The 14339-nt window shown below is 40.8% G+C and overlaps 2 protein-coding genes across 2 annotated transcripts in view; both read right to left on the bottom strand.

The window, feature by feature from the left end:
• LOC109474798 (GA-binding protein alpha chain-like) overlaps positions 1-6287 on the bottom strand; it is a 6663-nt gene extending 376 nt beyond the window's left edge. The window contains exons 1-5 of the mRNA XM_019775158.1: positions 6137-6287; positions 4950-5042; positions 1715-1892; positions 1154-1238; positions 83-228 (exon numbers count right to left, since the gene is read on the bottom strand). Coding sequence (XP_019630717.1) covers positions 83-228; positions 1154-1238; positions 1715-1892; positions 4950-5023 — 483 coding nt within the window. The 5' untranslated portion in view covers positions 5024-5042; positions 6137-6287. The remainder of the gene's footprint in view (positions 1-82; positions 229-1153; positions 1239-1714; positions 1893-4949; positions 5043-6136) is intronic.
• A 763-nt stretch (positions 6288-7050) lies between these two features.
• LOC109474863 (transcription factor Sox-1-like) lies at positions 7051-8593 on the bottom strand. The gene has a single exon (XM_019775324.1). The coding sequence runs from the start codon at positions 8502-8504 to the stop codon at positions 7587-7589; it is 918 nt and encodes a 305-aa protein (XP_019630883.1). The 5' UTR covers positions 8505-8593; the 3' UTR covers positions 7051-7586.
• Between the last annotated feature and the right edge of the window lie 5746 nt (positions 8594-14339).

Raw genomic sequence — 14339 nt, 5'->3', positions numbered from 1 at the left:
CATTTTTAAACTGTATCAGATTCTGTTAGATCACTTCAGTTGAACTGTATAAAAAGAGAGAATCCCTACATACCGACCCTACTTTTTCAGGGCCATAATTGGAAACATGGCATTGATTTTCCTGAGCCTTACCCTGCTCCTGATGTGCTTCCTCCAGTGGTACAGCCAGTTCTATGGTCTCCTGGATAGGTTTCACCACCTCCAGAATGTTCAGGCGAGCCTCCTCTCCTACAACAGGACAACTGTTCACTGAAACATCTTTCCAGTTATGTATGTGTACCCAGGGAGACACTAAGAGCTGTGTTACAGATAAAGGTGCACAGGCCTGTACGGTACCTGTACCTAACCAAGTTTAGTCAATCATCTGTAAGTCATACATGTAGCCAACTGTCTTTCTTCATGATAAATTTTGTAGGAGGGTTTATGTATTTCAATCTGAATACAAGAGTGCTGTGACAGTCCAGTTTTCTTGATTCTCAAGTGAAATTTATTATTTAAATAATAAATTAACAGCCCTAGAATATACTCAGTATGGGGGGGGGGTATTTGGGGATGCATGTTGCTGCGTGACCTACAATAGGTTTGTTTATAACAAACATGTACGTTTAGCTATTTCTTCCACATATTCATGTGACCTGCAGTTTGCTCCTTTGTTTTGCAAACACTACCACATATCAGGATGGTAAACAAAGATACAATCAATATATATATATACATAAGTCATTGGACACTGCATAACATACCTAGATTGCCAGAACTAATGGGGAAAAACAGGACATGTAAGACTGTGGCCATACAATGCTCTCAGTTTCTGATAACATTACATGGTTTTTCAAAGTGTGATTCAGCCCAAGCTGTGCAGCATATGTGCGAGATATCAAAATGTTTGGAACATTGATATCACTGGAGCCTTATTGGCAAAGTAACATTACCATAGTAATAATTCCTTAGAATAACTTTAAATTTTTGTCCTTTTTTATCTTTGTAACATACAATAAATGTTTGCCCAAAGTAACAGGCTTTGTATATATTATCGCTCATTAATTTTTTTTCTAATTTCCAGACAGAAGATTGAGACTCTATGACAGACAGTAGACACTGAGCTGGACTTGTGTGTGAAAAGGTTCACCTGGGTTGGACATATACTCCCCACCTGTGTTGGACACAATCTGGACACTCAGCTGGACAACACCGTCTGTCTTCACACCCTGGTCAAACAGGCTCTGTCCTGGGTCCAGCTGTGGGGACAAACAGGACAACTTACAGAGATGGCAGACTTCACCCACTTACCCATACTGCCTTACACTCCCACAGACAAAAACAGTAGCAGTGAGGATGTGACACTGCTTCATTGTGTATATTGGCAAACACAAACACATTAGATGCATAGAAACATGCTGAGACAAACATATACACAGACAGACACAAAGATAAGAAAAAAACATTCTATCACTCCCTTGGGGCAAAATTAATACATGTGTAAATCATATTTATAATTTGGAAAGCTGCAAATCCAAACACTACATAGTATATCATATTTCCTACATAAATTACTGTGTTGCAAGTATTACGGACACACATCAAAAACAAAAAGGGATTTTACATGTGTTGGACAGAATTTTTCAGCTTTGTTAGCATGGTTTATAACACTATAGTGTGCATAGCTATATTGTGAGACTATGGTAATTTTTGAATATTGTTAGGTGTTCCGTACAGGTATATCTTGGAGGTAGATGTTGTGGCTTTCTAGCGATGACTGCACCCTGGGCTCCAGAAGCTGTCGCAGGGAGCCGATTGGTTCGTTGATGTGGATCGCCTGGGTGATGACTGATACCGTTGTGACAGCCACAGCGGACGCCATCTCTGTTACAACTTCCTCTGACTCGTCGTTTCTGGAAAATAAAGCATTCCGTATTTTAGGGCTACTGAATTGAATTATGACAGCCATGCAGGTTAGGCTTGTATTATTCCCTGGTGTGTATATAATAATGTACAGGATTGAGAAGATTGACAGTAGTGTCTATTTGAATGTGGAAAAGTAAGGGTAAAAGTCTCATAGCTTTTGAGGCTGTAAGGGCAGTAGATTGTTAACCCACAGCGTCTAGGGCAAGCAGGTAGAGCCCATTCCTCTGCTTCCACTGAAATTTAACAAAATCGGGTTTCCTTTCTACACCTGGGAGGAGTAAGGAAAGTGCTTTTCCCAAGGACACAACATCTAGTCAGTGATATCTCTGTCTTGTGTCTACTACCGCAGCCACTCAATGCTACACACAAGTAAAAAAATTATGAAACATGAAAAATTATTTACTTCAGAATCAGAGGTCTAATCTCTCCACATCCTACGAGATTTGCTAGAGCTGTGTCAACCCACTATGGAAAATCTACACAAATGGCTGACATTGTGTACTATATCCACTCTCAGCAATATCTATATATGTCCAATATCATTACAGGTCAGTTCATGCAGATAGAACTAAATGTACATGTAGCTAAAAGACAATAGACATACAAATACACATGACAACTAAATTTGCACATGTCCCACTTAAAATACCTGTATATGACCACCTGGTGATATTGTTGGACTACTGGTAATAAATATGTATATTCTGTAAGAGTCTTCAGCTTAGATTAGTCTGGTAGGGAACAAACACATGAATATGTATGATGAAAAAAACGCTAGCCTTCAATCTTTACAGTTACACATATGCGTTTCCAACTGTTGAACACCATAATGAAAATACAGATGGTACTAATATTTGTCTTCACAAACATTAAGTTTTCACAAAAAAAGTATCCATACAGAGCACAAACACAAAAAATTGGCAAAGTATGTATCAACTGCATATGGTAACCCCTGACCTTGATTTTTAATGCCATGCTGTGAGCCCAACAGGTTGGCTTTAGTGAACATATACTATTGTCATTGGTCATCGTTGACAACGATGGACGAACAACAATACTATTGTAGGGATGCAGCAATCACCTCACAAATTTTCTCATTCGCGAATCTCAATTCATAATCCCGAGACAGTATTTTCTGCATCTTTGAGGGACAAATTTTGTTAAGTTGATTTTTTTTTTTTTCAAAAGGTTTATGAAGGCAACGAGGCGACATCTCTGCTTACAAAGAGATCAATAGCAGTGTCCCACAGGGTAGCTGTTTGGGCCCACTACTGTTCTGTACATACACAAACGACCTACCCACAGTTGTAAAACGCTGCGACATTGTATTGTACGCAGACGATACAACCCCGTCAGCTTTTGGCCCTAGTACCGCGGACATTCAGACCATTCTTCAGTCTGAACTGACGCACATCAGCGACTGGGTTCAAGCCAACAGACTAATATTAAATGTCGACAAAACCAAGTCCATAGTCTTCGGAAGTAGACACAAATTAAAGCACAAACCAACCCTACAGCTTTCAATGCACAACAAGCCGATTGAACAGGTACAGCAGGCGAAACTGCTAGGATTATTTTTAGACCAGCAGTTAACCTTAGCACAAAACCTTGACAAAGTTAAATCCAAAATGGCAAGTGCTCTAGCAGCAATTGCTAGATCACGTGACTTTCTCACGGGTGACACGCTAAAGACGGCAACTCAAACACTTGTCCCGAGTCATCTGGACTACTGCTCCTGCCTTCTATCGTCCAGTTCTCAGTCTAACCTGAGCGGGTTGCAGATTTTACAAAATAAGGCAGCTAGGCTTGTGTTAAATGTCGAGTATAACAGCCGGATCGACGAACTGCACAGTAGATTAAACTGGCCCAGAGTTAACGAAAGACTTTACACAAACACACTCTCCACGTTCCACAAACTTCTGACTACTGGCAAACCTGTTACTATCTACAATAAGCTACGCAAAATCAACAACACACATCAACACAACACACGACTTTCACAGGCGGGAGGCTTTAGACTACCAAAACCCAGAACTTCCTCTGCTACTAGGACATTCCTGTACAGATGCATAAAATCCTACAACACTTTCCCACAACACATCAAATCATCCGCACCATCAGCTTTCAAAAAACACGTCAAGGACAGGTTAAAAACACAAACATACACAAACAGACCTCTGCAGCATTGGTGGTAACATAATGATTTTTAAATGTAAATATATAACTTGTATGTATTACTTATTTATTGCACTGACCTCTGACCTCTCAAACAATCTCTTACGTATACCTTATTACTTGTTGTATATAGGATAGGATAGGTTGTGTAATTGTTACAGGTTGTTGTATTTTAGGTGTGGCATTAAGCAAGTGTATATAAGGCCACACCAATTTAATTTGTTGGTTCTCGGATTTTTTCAGAAAAAATATGAAGCGACAGGGCGAAAAAAAATAAAAATAAAAACAGGTCTAGGCATCCTATTATAGGCTTAAATGCTACAAAATGAGCCACGAAGTCAACACAAAAGGCTGGGTTGAAATTTAAACATTGAATTTTGAACTTTTAATCAAACCACTGCAATGATAGATGGGAAAACTGTAACAACTAGGAAGAAAAGGACTTTCCTCAACTGTTGGGGGGCAAAACATGAGCATTTTTCAGTTGATTCAGGACCAGAATGAATTTTTTTTTTTTGCAAATCAGAAAAAAACGAAGAGGTGAATCCGAGAACCAACAAATTAAATTGGTGTGGCCTAAGTCTGTGTTATAAGTTTGTAATGTTGTTTTTAAGACTCCAGGAAGATTAGTGCTTACATTCACTAATGGAGATCCTTCAAATAAACAAATAAACATAAACAAGCAACGAACACCCATGAACTGATTGAAAGACAGCATAGGGGCCTAAATCACAGGATACGTAGGGACATAAATTACAGCATATGGATAATGGAGTCCAAGTCACAGCATAGGATTGAAGACCCTTAATTATACTCAAAATATACTAGCTAGAATGCTGCTCTTCATGGAAGCACCAGAATAAACTCACCCATCCTCCACTCTCATCCTCTTCTCCTCTCCTCCCTCCACAATGACAATCTCTTCCGTCACACGTTTGGACATCCTGGGCCTCTCCACTGTACTGCACAACAATGAAAAATGTCACCAACATTCTTCAAGGAGTTCAATGTAAGATGTACATTGTAACAACATCTTGTGGCATGATCATAGAAAAGGGATTTTTGTGGTATTTGAAGGCTGCAGTTAAAATAATTTTGTAATTGAAATCACCCCCCCCCCAACACACACCCAGACACAGGAGGATCTGCATGGAGGGGGGGTAGTAATTATGAATTATGCCAATTTTTTGCTGCTGCCTACTGGTACAAATTATGTTTTATTCTTAGAGCTGATTACGAATTATGTTGAATCATGCTGACACTTGAATTATGTTGATTTTGGGTGACTGCCTAGTGCCTACAAGTTTACAAAGACTGATTATACCTTATCGTTATGAAAAAGGGAAATTATGCAGGTCGAGCCCCATTCTGAGACCACAGGTGTCATATTGTTAAGTTATAGGTACAAGTCTGGACCTGCACCTACATCTCTGCCTGTACCGGATGTAACGTTACATGTTACTATTCTTACTTTAAAGGTACACATCCCAAGATTATGACAGTTCTGGAAAGTTGCTGGCCATATAACGTTCATATCATACTCATAGCCCATGTTTCCCAACACGTTATATCTACCCACATTACTTAACCTTAACCTCAGTTATCTATAGGCCATCAACATCCTGTTGTAACATTTTCTGACTACTTGGCTTCTCTGGCAGACCCTCACCACTGCCACCCACCCCCAATAGTATTTGACAGTCAGAAAACCTTCAATTTTTACGATCTCAAACTACAACATCTGCTTGGATATCAGCAGTTTATCGAGATCAAGTACTGTCGCGTCATACACAGACTACGCAAGTCTCGGTGCTTGGACGTCGGGTACAGCCAGGTTATCAGTTAGCTCTATCCTTCTCCCTCCCTGATGATAACGTTACACGATGAGAAGATCAGGCAGATTCTCAACCAAACAAACTCCGCGCCTTCCAGGCCGGAAATCAGTCGACATCTTGGGATGCGTTTCCTGTTGCAGACTACAAAGAATTTGTGCCTCATATACACCGTTAGCCAGCAAATTTTGGGCGTGGTATATACAAAAACTTGCTATAAATACCTTATTCTGTTGTTCTTGGTCACAAGTCTTCAAAATAAGTCCGGAATTTTGTCAAAAGGAGTCGAAAATAGGCCAACAAAGCACAGACAGGAAATGACCAACGTGAAATGGCGGATGTCCGGATTCGCGATGTGGATTGTGGGATAGGGGAGTGCAGCGCGGGAGATTTAAAACCAATATTGCAATCCCCTTCCCCGAGTAGATGCTAGGCGTGGTCTGTTTCACATGTGTTTTGCACCATTGTGTACGTCTTTAGCGTTGGCAAAGGGTGAAGGAGATTCAATCGTACTCCTTCAACTTTTCAAATGTTTTAAAGGTTGTCTTTAAATGGTTGTTGACATGTGCATATTTATTATAGGGCTTAGAGATTTCTGACGTTTTGTTACTATGGGACACATGTGGATCATGTGACAAGTTTCGAGGTGAATCGGGGCAGTTTGAACAAGGACGTTTTTTTTGTTTATTTACACAAATCAGGATTGTTGGTATCAGACTCACTGACAACACTTAACTGATCCTGGCTGCCCATCACTAGCAGTCCAGCCAAATGAGACACGGGCTAGTATGTCCGTCCATGTTTTTACACGTTTGTATTTATTTCGCCTTTGTGTTTTTTTTTAATCTCTCGTTTTTATTATTGTTTTTTCACCCTGTGGTTTATCCTTGCGTCACGGAGCATGTTGAGTTGGCAGTGCAATTTTAAACTTTAGTGACGTCTTGACCTATTATGTCTAAAAAATACGAGCACTTCTCACATCTCCTTTCACCCGGGCGTCTGTATTGTTGTTCATGACAATGAGTAAAAGTGAAACCACTGAGATGACCCAAACACACATCTTACCATCTCAAACATCATGCATTCTTGTACCATTCAAAGAGGCAGTGAAGCCAAAAAGAAAGAATGACAAGTTGGGTTGAAAAGGACAGACGAGCATTTATTTTGAACAGAGAACCTCTTAGTTCCTCGTTTTGAGACAAAAGACTATGTCCTGATCAGGTACTATTTACAAATTGTAAAATTGTTTACGTTATTCGACTGCAAACTGTACAGTTTAATGCCCATTCGGTTACTTAGTAACGTTATAACTGGGCACCACGAAAACTCAGTTTTCACAGATAGATATTTACAACGTTAAAAGGTACAAGTTGTCAAAAGTTTCCACGTCGTAAGTACAAATATTTATGTACAAATTCATGCTATGTACTTTGTCAAATCATCAGACTGTCAGACAAATTAATTATTTCAACGCTAGGGCTGCAAGGGGGTCAAATCAACTCAAGGAAAAGTCAAGTACGCGTCTAAAACGTTAACGTTTACAGCAGACATGGCTAGTCACCATAGATAATATAAGGTAATTATAACGTTAGCATTCTTATCATGATCATGAGAAACACCGTTTCTAACTCAGCATGACTGACACGGGTGGAAATTACAGTTATAATGAATGTTCTAGCTCGCCGATCCCGCTGGCAAGTACATACGAATCATCTCTTGCAAGTCCCCGGGGTAAGGCGCGCGGTGATGCGGGATGTCTGGTACCACGGACCGGGAAGGCAGGCCGGGCAGTCCGGTGTAGGGGCTGCCGTAAGAACCGCCTCCGTAGCTCGCTGCTGTCGCGGACGCCACGTACGACGGTGTAGGTGCCGTGTAGGCTGCGGACGAAGTGTCACTGGGGCTGGGCGGGCTGGAGTTTGGCGACTCGCTGCCGGTGCCGCTTCCTGCCGCTGTCACACAGGTGATGGGGTAGGGCGAGCTGGACTGCGTGACGTACGGGTAGGCTGCTCGGGAGTAGTCGACTGGACCCTCGTGGTCTGGTGAGCCGGACTCTGGAGCCGGTGGGCCCGGTGGGATGAGCGGGTACCGCTGGTAGGGGTGGGAGAGATGGTCGTGCATCATGGAGGAGTAGTAGCCGTTCATGCCGTAGCCGTTCATGTAGCTGTGGGGAGGAGGGTAGTGTGGAGGGGCTGGCATGCCGCTGGCGCCGCCAGGTGGCAGATAGTCCTGCATGGGCAGACCCGGGAGAGGAGGCATGCTGAACTTGGTGTTCTTCATGGCGTTCTTCATCTTCCGGCGCGGGCGGTACTTGTAGTCGGGATGTTCTTCCATGTGCTTCGCCCGCAGTCGCTTCGACTCCTCGACGAACGGCTTCTTCTCCTCCGCCGACAGTTCCTTCCACATCTCGCCCAGACGCCTGCTGATCTCGGAGTTGTGCATCTTCGGGTTGTCCTCCGCGATCTTCCGGCGCTGGCCGCGAGACCACACCATGAAGGCGTTCATGGGCCGCTTGACTCGGTCCGACTTCTTGGGGAGGGGAACATCGTGGTCCGGGGCAGGCAGCATCTCGGGTGGGGGGTGCATCATCATCATGTTGGTCGGTACGTGAGATATGTGACACAGAGAAACACACAGCTCACAGTTCACCACAGGAATGACTGACACCTTGGCAGGACTGTGGCATTTTATGCGACTTCACCTGTCGTTGTTATGCAAATTATTTTCGACACCCTTCGCGCCCTTCATGCAAATTAGCGGTCGTGCAGGTGTTCCCACGACCAGTTGATTGATTCTTTTGTCTTGTATGACATAGTCTTGGTCAACGCCAGAGAAAACAGACCTCCCCTAGAAGAAAATAAAGTTTATGTTGTCGTCTTGTGTGAAAATTATTCAAACAAAAACATTTGCGCGTTGAATGGGAATCTATGTCCAATATTTTGCTTGTGCACGACTTTCCCACGAACTAGTTATATTGTAAAATCGGTCTTTCCCACGTCTTGGCAAGAATACATGTAATCGTAAAAGTAATCGGTCAATGTTTATTTATTATAGCATACATTGCTAAATACTAGTACAAAATGTACATACGGCGATACATCGGAAAATTATTAGTGAGTTCAGCAAGAACTAGCCTTAGTAAAGATTACATGACAACAAAGACCATGCATTGATATATTGTTCCCCTCCCTGTAGCCCTGAAAAGCCCAGCCATAATGCCTTTGTCTTGTAACATGTTGTAATTGATTGTATGCTTGTTGAAAACTTGATACACCTCGAGGGCTTCTTTGCACAAAAGTCATTGTATGCTGCTGTGAAACAAGACTTTTTATCCTCACAATGTGAAATTAGTGCCACGATTGTAGGCTGGTGTCAGAAACTTAAAGTAGGTTGGTGGTCCAGACAACAGTCACTGCGTTAGATGGCTTTGAGTTAAATGCACGTGACGTCCATAAATGTACAAGAAAATTGATAAATTACAATACATGTACTATTTTCATTGCTCTTCACTAGGAGCTTCTATCCTTTTCACTCTATCTATATGTATTGAAAACTGATACATTTTCTTTTAGTATTCCACCTCTAACCAAGTCCTTGCTCTTGATACTAATGATCCGTTACTGTATGGTTACAATTGTGTAATACTAATAGGAACGAGACACTTTACTGCACCATCCCGTATCCATGATGTGTTTCCTACATGTTTATTAGTGTCAACCAGGCTAGCAACGTGGGTTCGAAAAAAGTTAAATTCAGCCAATAGGGAAAATAATTGACTAGGGGAGTTTAGCCACCGTAGAGTTCACTTGCCCTTCAGAAATTAACCCTGCCGTGACTGTCCTGGCAAACTATTTCCTTTTTTTTTTACAAAACCCTACGATCTCGTACCCCCATAGGAAGGCCTGATGGAGGCTACGTGTTCATTAGTTACTAGTACATGTACTTCAAAGAAGTTCAATCATGTAGTCTACATGATTTGTTTCTTGTTTGACCAAGAAACCTCTTTGCTTTGACCTAGAGATGGTTGACCCCAGAAAAGTAATCTACAGACCGATTTGAGTAAATAAAGACTTACAAATTTCACCGAATAAGAAAAACATACGTTCTAAATTTCCAATCTTTTTCTCCCTCCTCCCTTCTCTCTACGTTCCTTTCTTTCTTTCCTTTCCCTTAGTTTTTATCCTATCATCAGCAAAAGTTACGCATATATTTATACGCATATAAATTTTGTTTGTTTTGCGCTGTTTATATATATATATAACCACTTGTTATTCCTCGCGCACTCGGCAAATACATAAACATGTTTGCTGTTGTAATTGTATATTGTCTTACATACATAACATATATACGATGTTTCTTGGTTTAGATACAAGCCAAGTTCGGTGATTTTAGACGACACTTGTAGAAGGCCAAGATTACTGTTAGATTGTTTAATCTCCAAGCATATTTTTTTGGCTGAAGGGCAGTATCAAATTGACCAAACAGTATTCAATCAGTATCCAATGCGCCACGTCGCCACCCAAGGGCAAAATGTACTAGAAACTGGGTGGCCAATTTGATCGTCTCCTGCCCCCGAATGAATCTAGCTACTTGGAGATTATAGATTGTTCTGCATATGATAGGAATAGATTATTATCTGTAGTCCTATAGCAGGCAAATTTCCTCACACTTGAATAGTAAATAGAACTTTAAATTCGTTAAATCTTTTGATAAACCAACTTTGACTAATCTCACATCCTCCTACATGTCTACCAAGAAGTATGTTGGTAAACGTGACCTGTGCATAGCCCAGACATGGCCCAGAGGCCAAATGTACAATAAAGGTCTTCATTCATTCATTGATATACACATCCTCTAGTTACTAGTACTGTATTCAATTTTCCGTTGTTCATATGTGAAGCGCATTCTATAACAGAAAAGTTAAAATACGTGAAATTGACATTACTTTTGGCGTGGGTGTTCATGGCGTTGAGTTTATTGGCTTGTGTGATAAGAAATGAACCGTTCCTGTCTTCATTTCAACAAGGGGGTCTAAAACTTCAGTTTTATTGGGTGATACAATGGACGCTTTTTGTTGGTCCTTTTCCGAGTTAGACATAACAAGATCTTGTTTTAGCAATACACATGCAGCCATTCTGTCTGTACAAAGTCCTAACCACGGGGAACCAAAAGTTAGACATAATGCCGTCTGAAACTTCTTTCGTATTTTTCTCACTTGTGTGGCTTCTGAGACGACACCGCTCGAAATTAGCCTTCTGTTCTTGATCGGTTTTAGGTCGTCTCGCACCGGTACGGTTTCGGGTTGCATTGACACCTTTGTTGTCTTGCTTAGGAATGCAAATATATTTACATCTCATTATCACCTTCGTGCCTATTTACGTGAGGTCGAGGTACGAATTTGCATTTCTATGGCCCTGAAATTGCATTGCCCAATTATAAATTTCCATGTAAAACAACCTGTCAAATCCGGCTCCGCCAGACAATTAAATGTCAGACCAAAGTTCTTGTTTTTTTGTCGTTTCATGTGGGAAAATGTCACAGAACTACAAAAGTACTTTTTCTACTGCTTTTAAAATGTTTGTTTGTTTGTTTGTTTGTTAAAAAAGTTATTGAAGGTAGCGTGCGTTTAAGTGCGCTCCCCTCATAGATGGTTTACATCATTCCTCCATAGCTTACGTATACCATCAGTCAAACTTCTAATCTAAATTTTGCCTTTTTTTGTTCGTTTTTTATTTTATGAGATATAGGCCAAGGAGGTTTGGACTGGTACCATGTAACTGACGGTGTCCACAGACGTTGTCCATAAATTGCCAATATAATGTCCTTCATTGCTTTTTTTTTTTCACTTTTATAAGCTTGCTGGGTGGGTTATCTGATTATTCTTCTCGGGAATTCCTGATGACGAAGTTACGGGACAAAATTGTGCGAAGAATCCGCTCAGTTTTATCCAGCAAGTGCGGCCATGTGAAAGCTTCTTGGTTACACAAGGTTCCGTTAAATCAGTCCATACAAGGACTAACTATCCACACCATTAATAACTTGACTTCTGACAGAATATGTAAAACAACATCCCATAAGTCAAATTCTTTATACATAAATATCGCATTGATTCTCCAAACAAGAATTATGCATTAATATTGCTTTTATTGTATCAATATATTCCCTCAAACGAAGAATGGTTGCCCGGATTTATGCGACTAATACTCAAGTATCTTTTATATTTAATCCGTTTCACATGCATCATGACATGCAAATTTATTACAGGAAAGAAAAGAAAAACACGAACATAGCATAGTTATGATCCTTTATTCCATGTCTCAAATTATGTTCTGAATTCATCAATGAAGAATGTACGGTATCCTGTTGGGACCTGTAGTAAGGTATGTTTGTTCCAAATGTCCTGCCATCTTCACACAATATCCACAATTACAATTAGCACCGTCGAACAATTACTGTACAACAATCATTTACCTTCTAAAAGATCTTAAAACTTTAGTCTGGAGCACTTTTTCGGTTGAAACGTTCGACGGAGTTTGCAAAGAGTCTAAAAATAAATCGGTTCTTCACGACTAAATTGATAGCTAAAGTTTCATTCATTGATTAGAACTATTGCAATGAAGACGTCAATATCCAATTCTGGGCTAATTAGACCGAAAACAAAAAGGGATTTGAACGAAGGATACATGTAAACGTAATAGAACTAATAAAAATCAGCGAAAATAGTATATATATTTCTCTATACATTTACCGGACAAATGCGCATAGGCTACTAGTATACACACATAATTGGAAGCCATTCTCGTGGCGCTAGGACATTCACTGATCGTCTAATTACTGACACATTTTCCTTTTCACCTTTTGTTACTTCTGGGTACGGAAGTACTGTTTTGGGTGGCTGTTTGCGTGTTTCGATGGCACGGTTGAGAGAGAATAGGTTGACGGCGCGTGGGTGGGGAAGAATGGCAGGACATATTGTTGGCTTAGCTTCGTTATCGAACATGTCAGGGGCCGGCCTTCCCACCCAGGACATATTACAGGAGGTGGAATTCACTAAGCTGAGGATTGTATGAACGACCCCTCAACATGCACACAGCTTCTATGTCAGTCTCAATTTAAAAACGTCATACAATCTCCTCGGTTCCAATAAATTTGCGAAAACCCAAGATATTTCCCGGACGTCTGGAATCTCCGATTTCTTGTTACTGTTAGTTACCATTACCCTGATTCTCCATTAACCAAGGAGGTTAAAAATTGTATTCAACCTCCTTGCATTAACTGTGGTCACAATAAGAAAAGAATGGTGCCAGTCGATGTTACGCCCCAACACAGGTACCATCCACCTAGGTGATTGATACTATGGTGTTAAACTGTTCGCGTACTATATCAATGTTGGACACAATACTAGTACTAGTATTTGTACCTTTCTGTGCAATTCAGGCAACGGGACTTGTTCGTCAGCGCAACAAAAAAGATAAGAAACGTACTGGTAAAAGGTACTAAAAATGCATTGAGGAAAACATTGTAGATATTGAGACGATTGAAAGAAAGAACATTGGGACCACGTGACAGTTAAAGTTTAATCTGTTAAACCTCATTGGAATAACTAAAAACTGCAATTATAATTTTTGGATGTAATCATACAAATTTAAATGTGTTATTCTATGGCCTATACTGATTTCAACTAGTGGGGACGCAGTCGCAATATAAATGTGTCTTTATAATTACACACAGTAGACATTAGCCATTGTAGATGTAGTAAGATACCGAACTGTAATTATATATACCTAAAACTGCTTTATCACTATCGCCAGTGCTGAGCTCGTTACAACATAAACACACAATAAAGGACTTTCATTCATAAAAAATGTGTCCCCGGATCCCCCTACATTTCGAGCGTGGACCCTCCTCTCGAAAAATTGGCTGCCGCACTGCCGCTGTCAACGTGACCGAAATGTTACTTTGCAAGGACATGCATTGTGGCGTATTTTTGAACTCTTGTACATGAAAACGTGTGTAGCCAAGTTAGAAAAGTGTTTGTGGGTAGATGGACAGGTGCTAGGATGATCTTTGCGCTGCGCTAAGCAGTCAACATGGCCCTTTGTCCCGTCTCATGATACTTTTTGTGCGCCGACAATGAGTGGTAATTGCCATATTGTCGCCTTTTAATGCATGTCAACATCAGCGTTAATCACCATCTTGTGAAATTATTGCAAAGAAAGGTCGTTGTTATAGTCTTTCGTTCAGATTGCCAAAGTGGTTTATACATTTCAAATTCTTTACTTTTTTTCTATGGGTTGGACAGCTATGGTTGGATATGGCTCTTCCGACACTTCTAAGACACCTTATGCTCGGTGCTTGCAAGGAGCTTGTAAAGCAATGGTAGAAGCCGTTTGATTGGCCACTTGGTAAAACCCTGGTAGTGTGATGTAT

This window comes from Branchiostoma belcheri, unplaced genomic scaffold (assembly GCF_001625305.1).
Source record: "Branchiostoma belcheri isolate BF01 breed outbred unplaced genomic scaffold, Haploidv18h27 scaffold32, whole genome shotgun sequence".
NCBI classification, from domain to species: Eukaryota; Metazoa; Chordata; class Leptocardii; order Amphioxiformes; family Branchiostomatidae; genus Branchiostoma; species Branchiostoma belcheri.
Note: the sequence above shows the minus strand (reverse complement) of the source record. Positions and strands in the feature narration are given on the sequence as shown.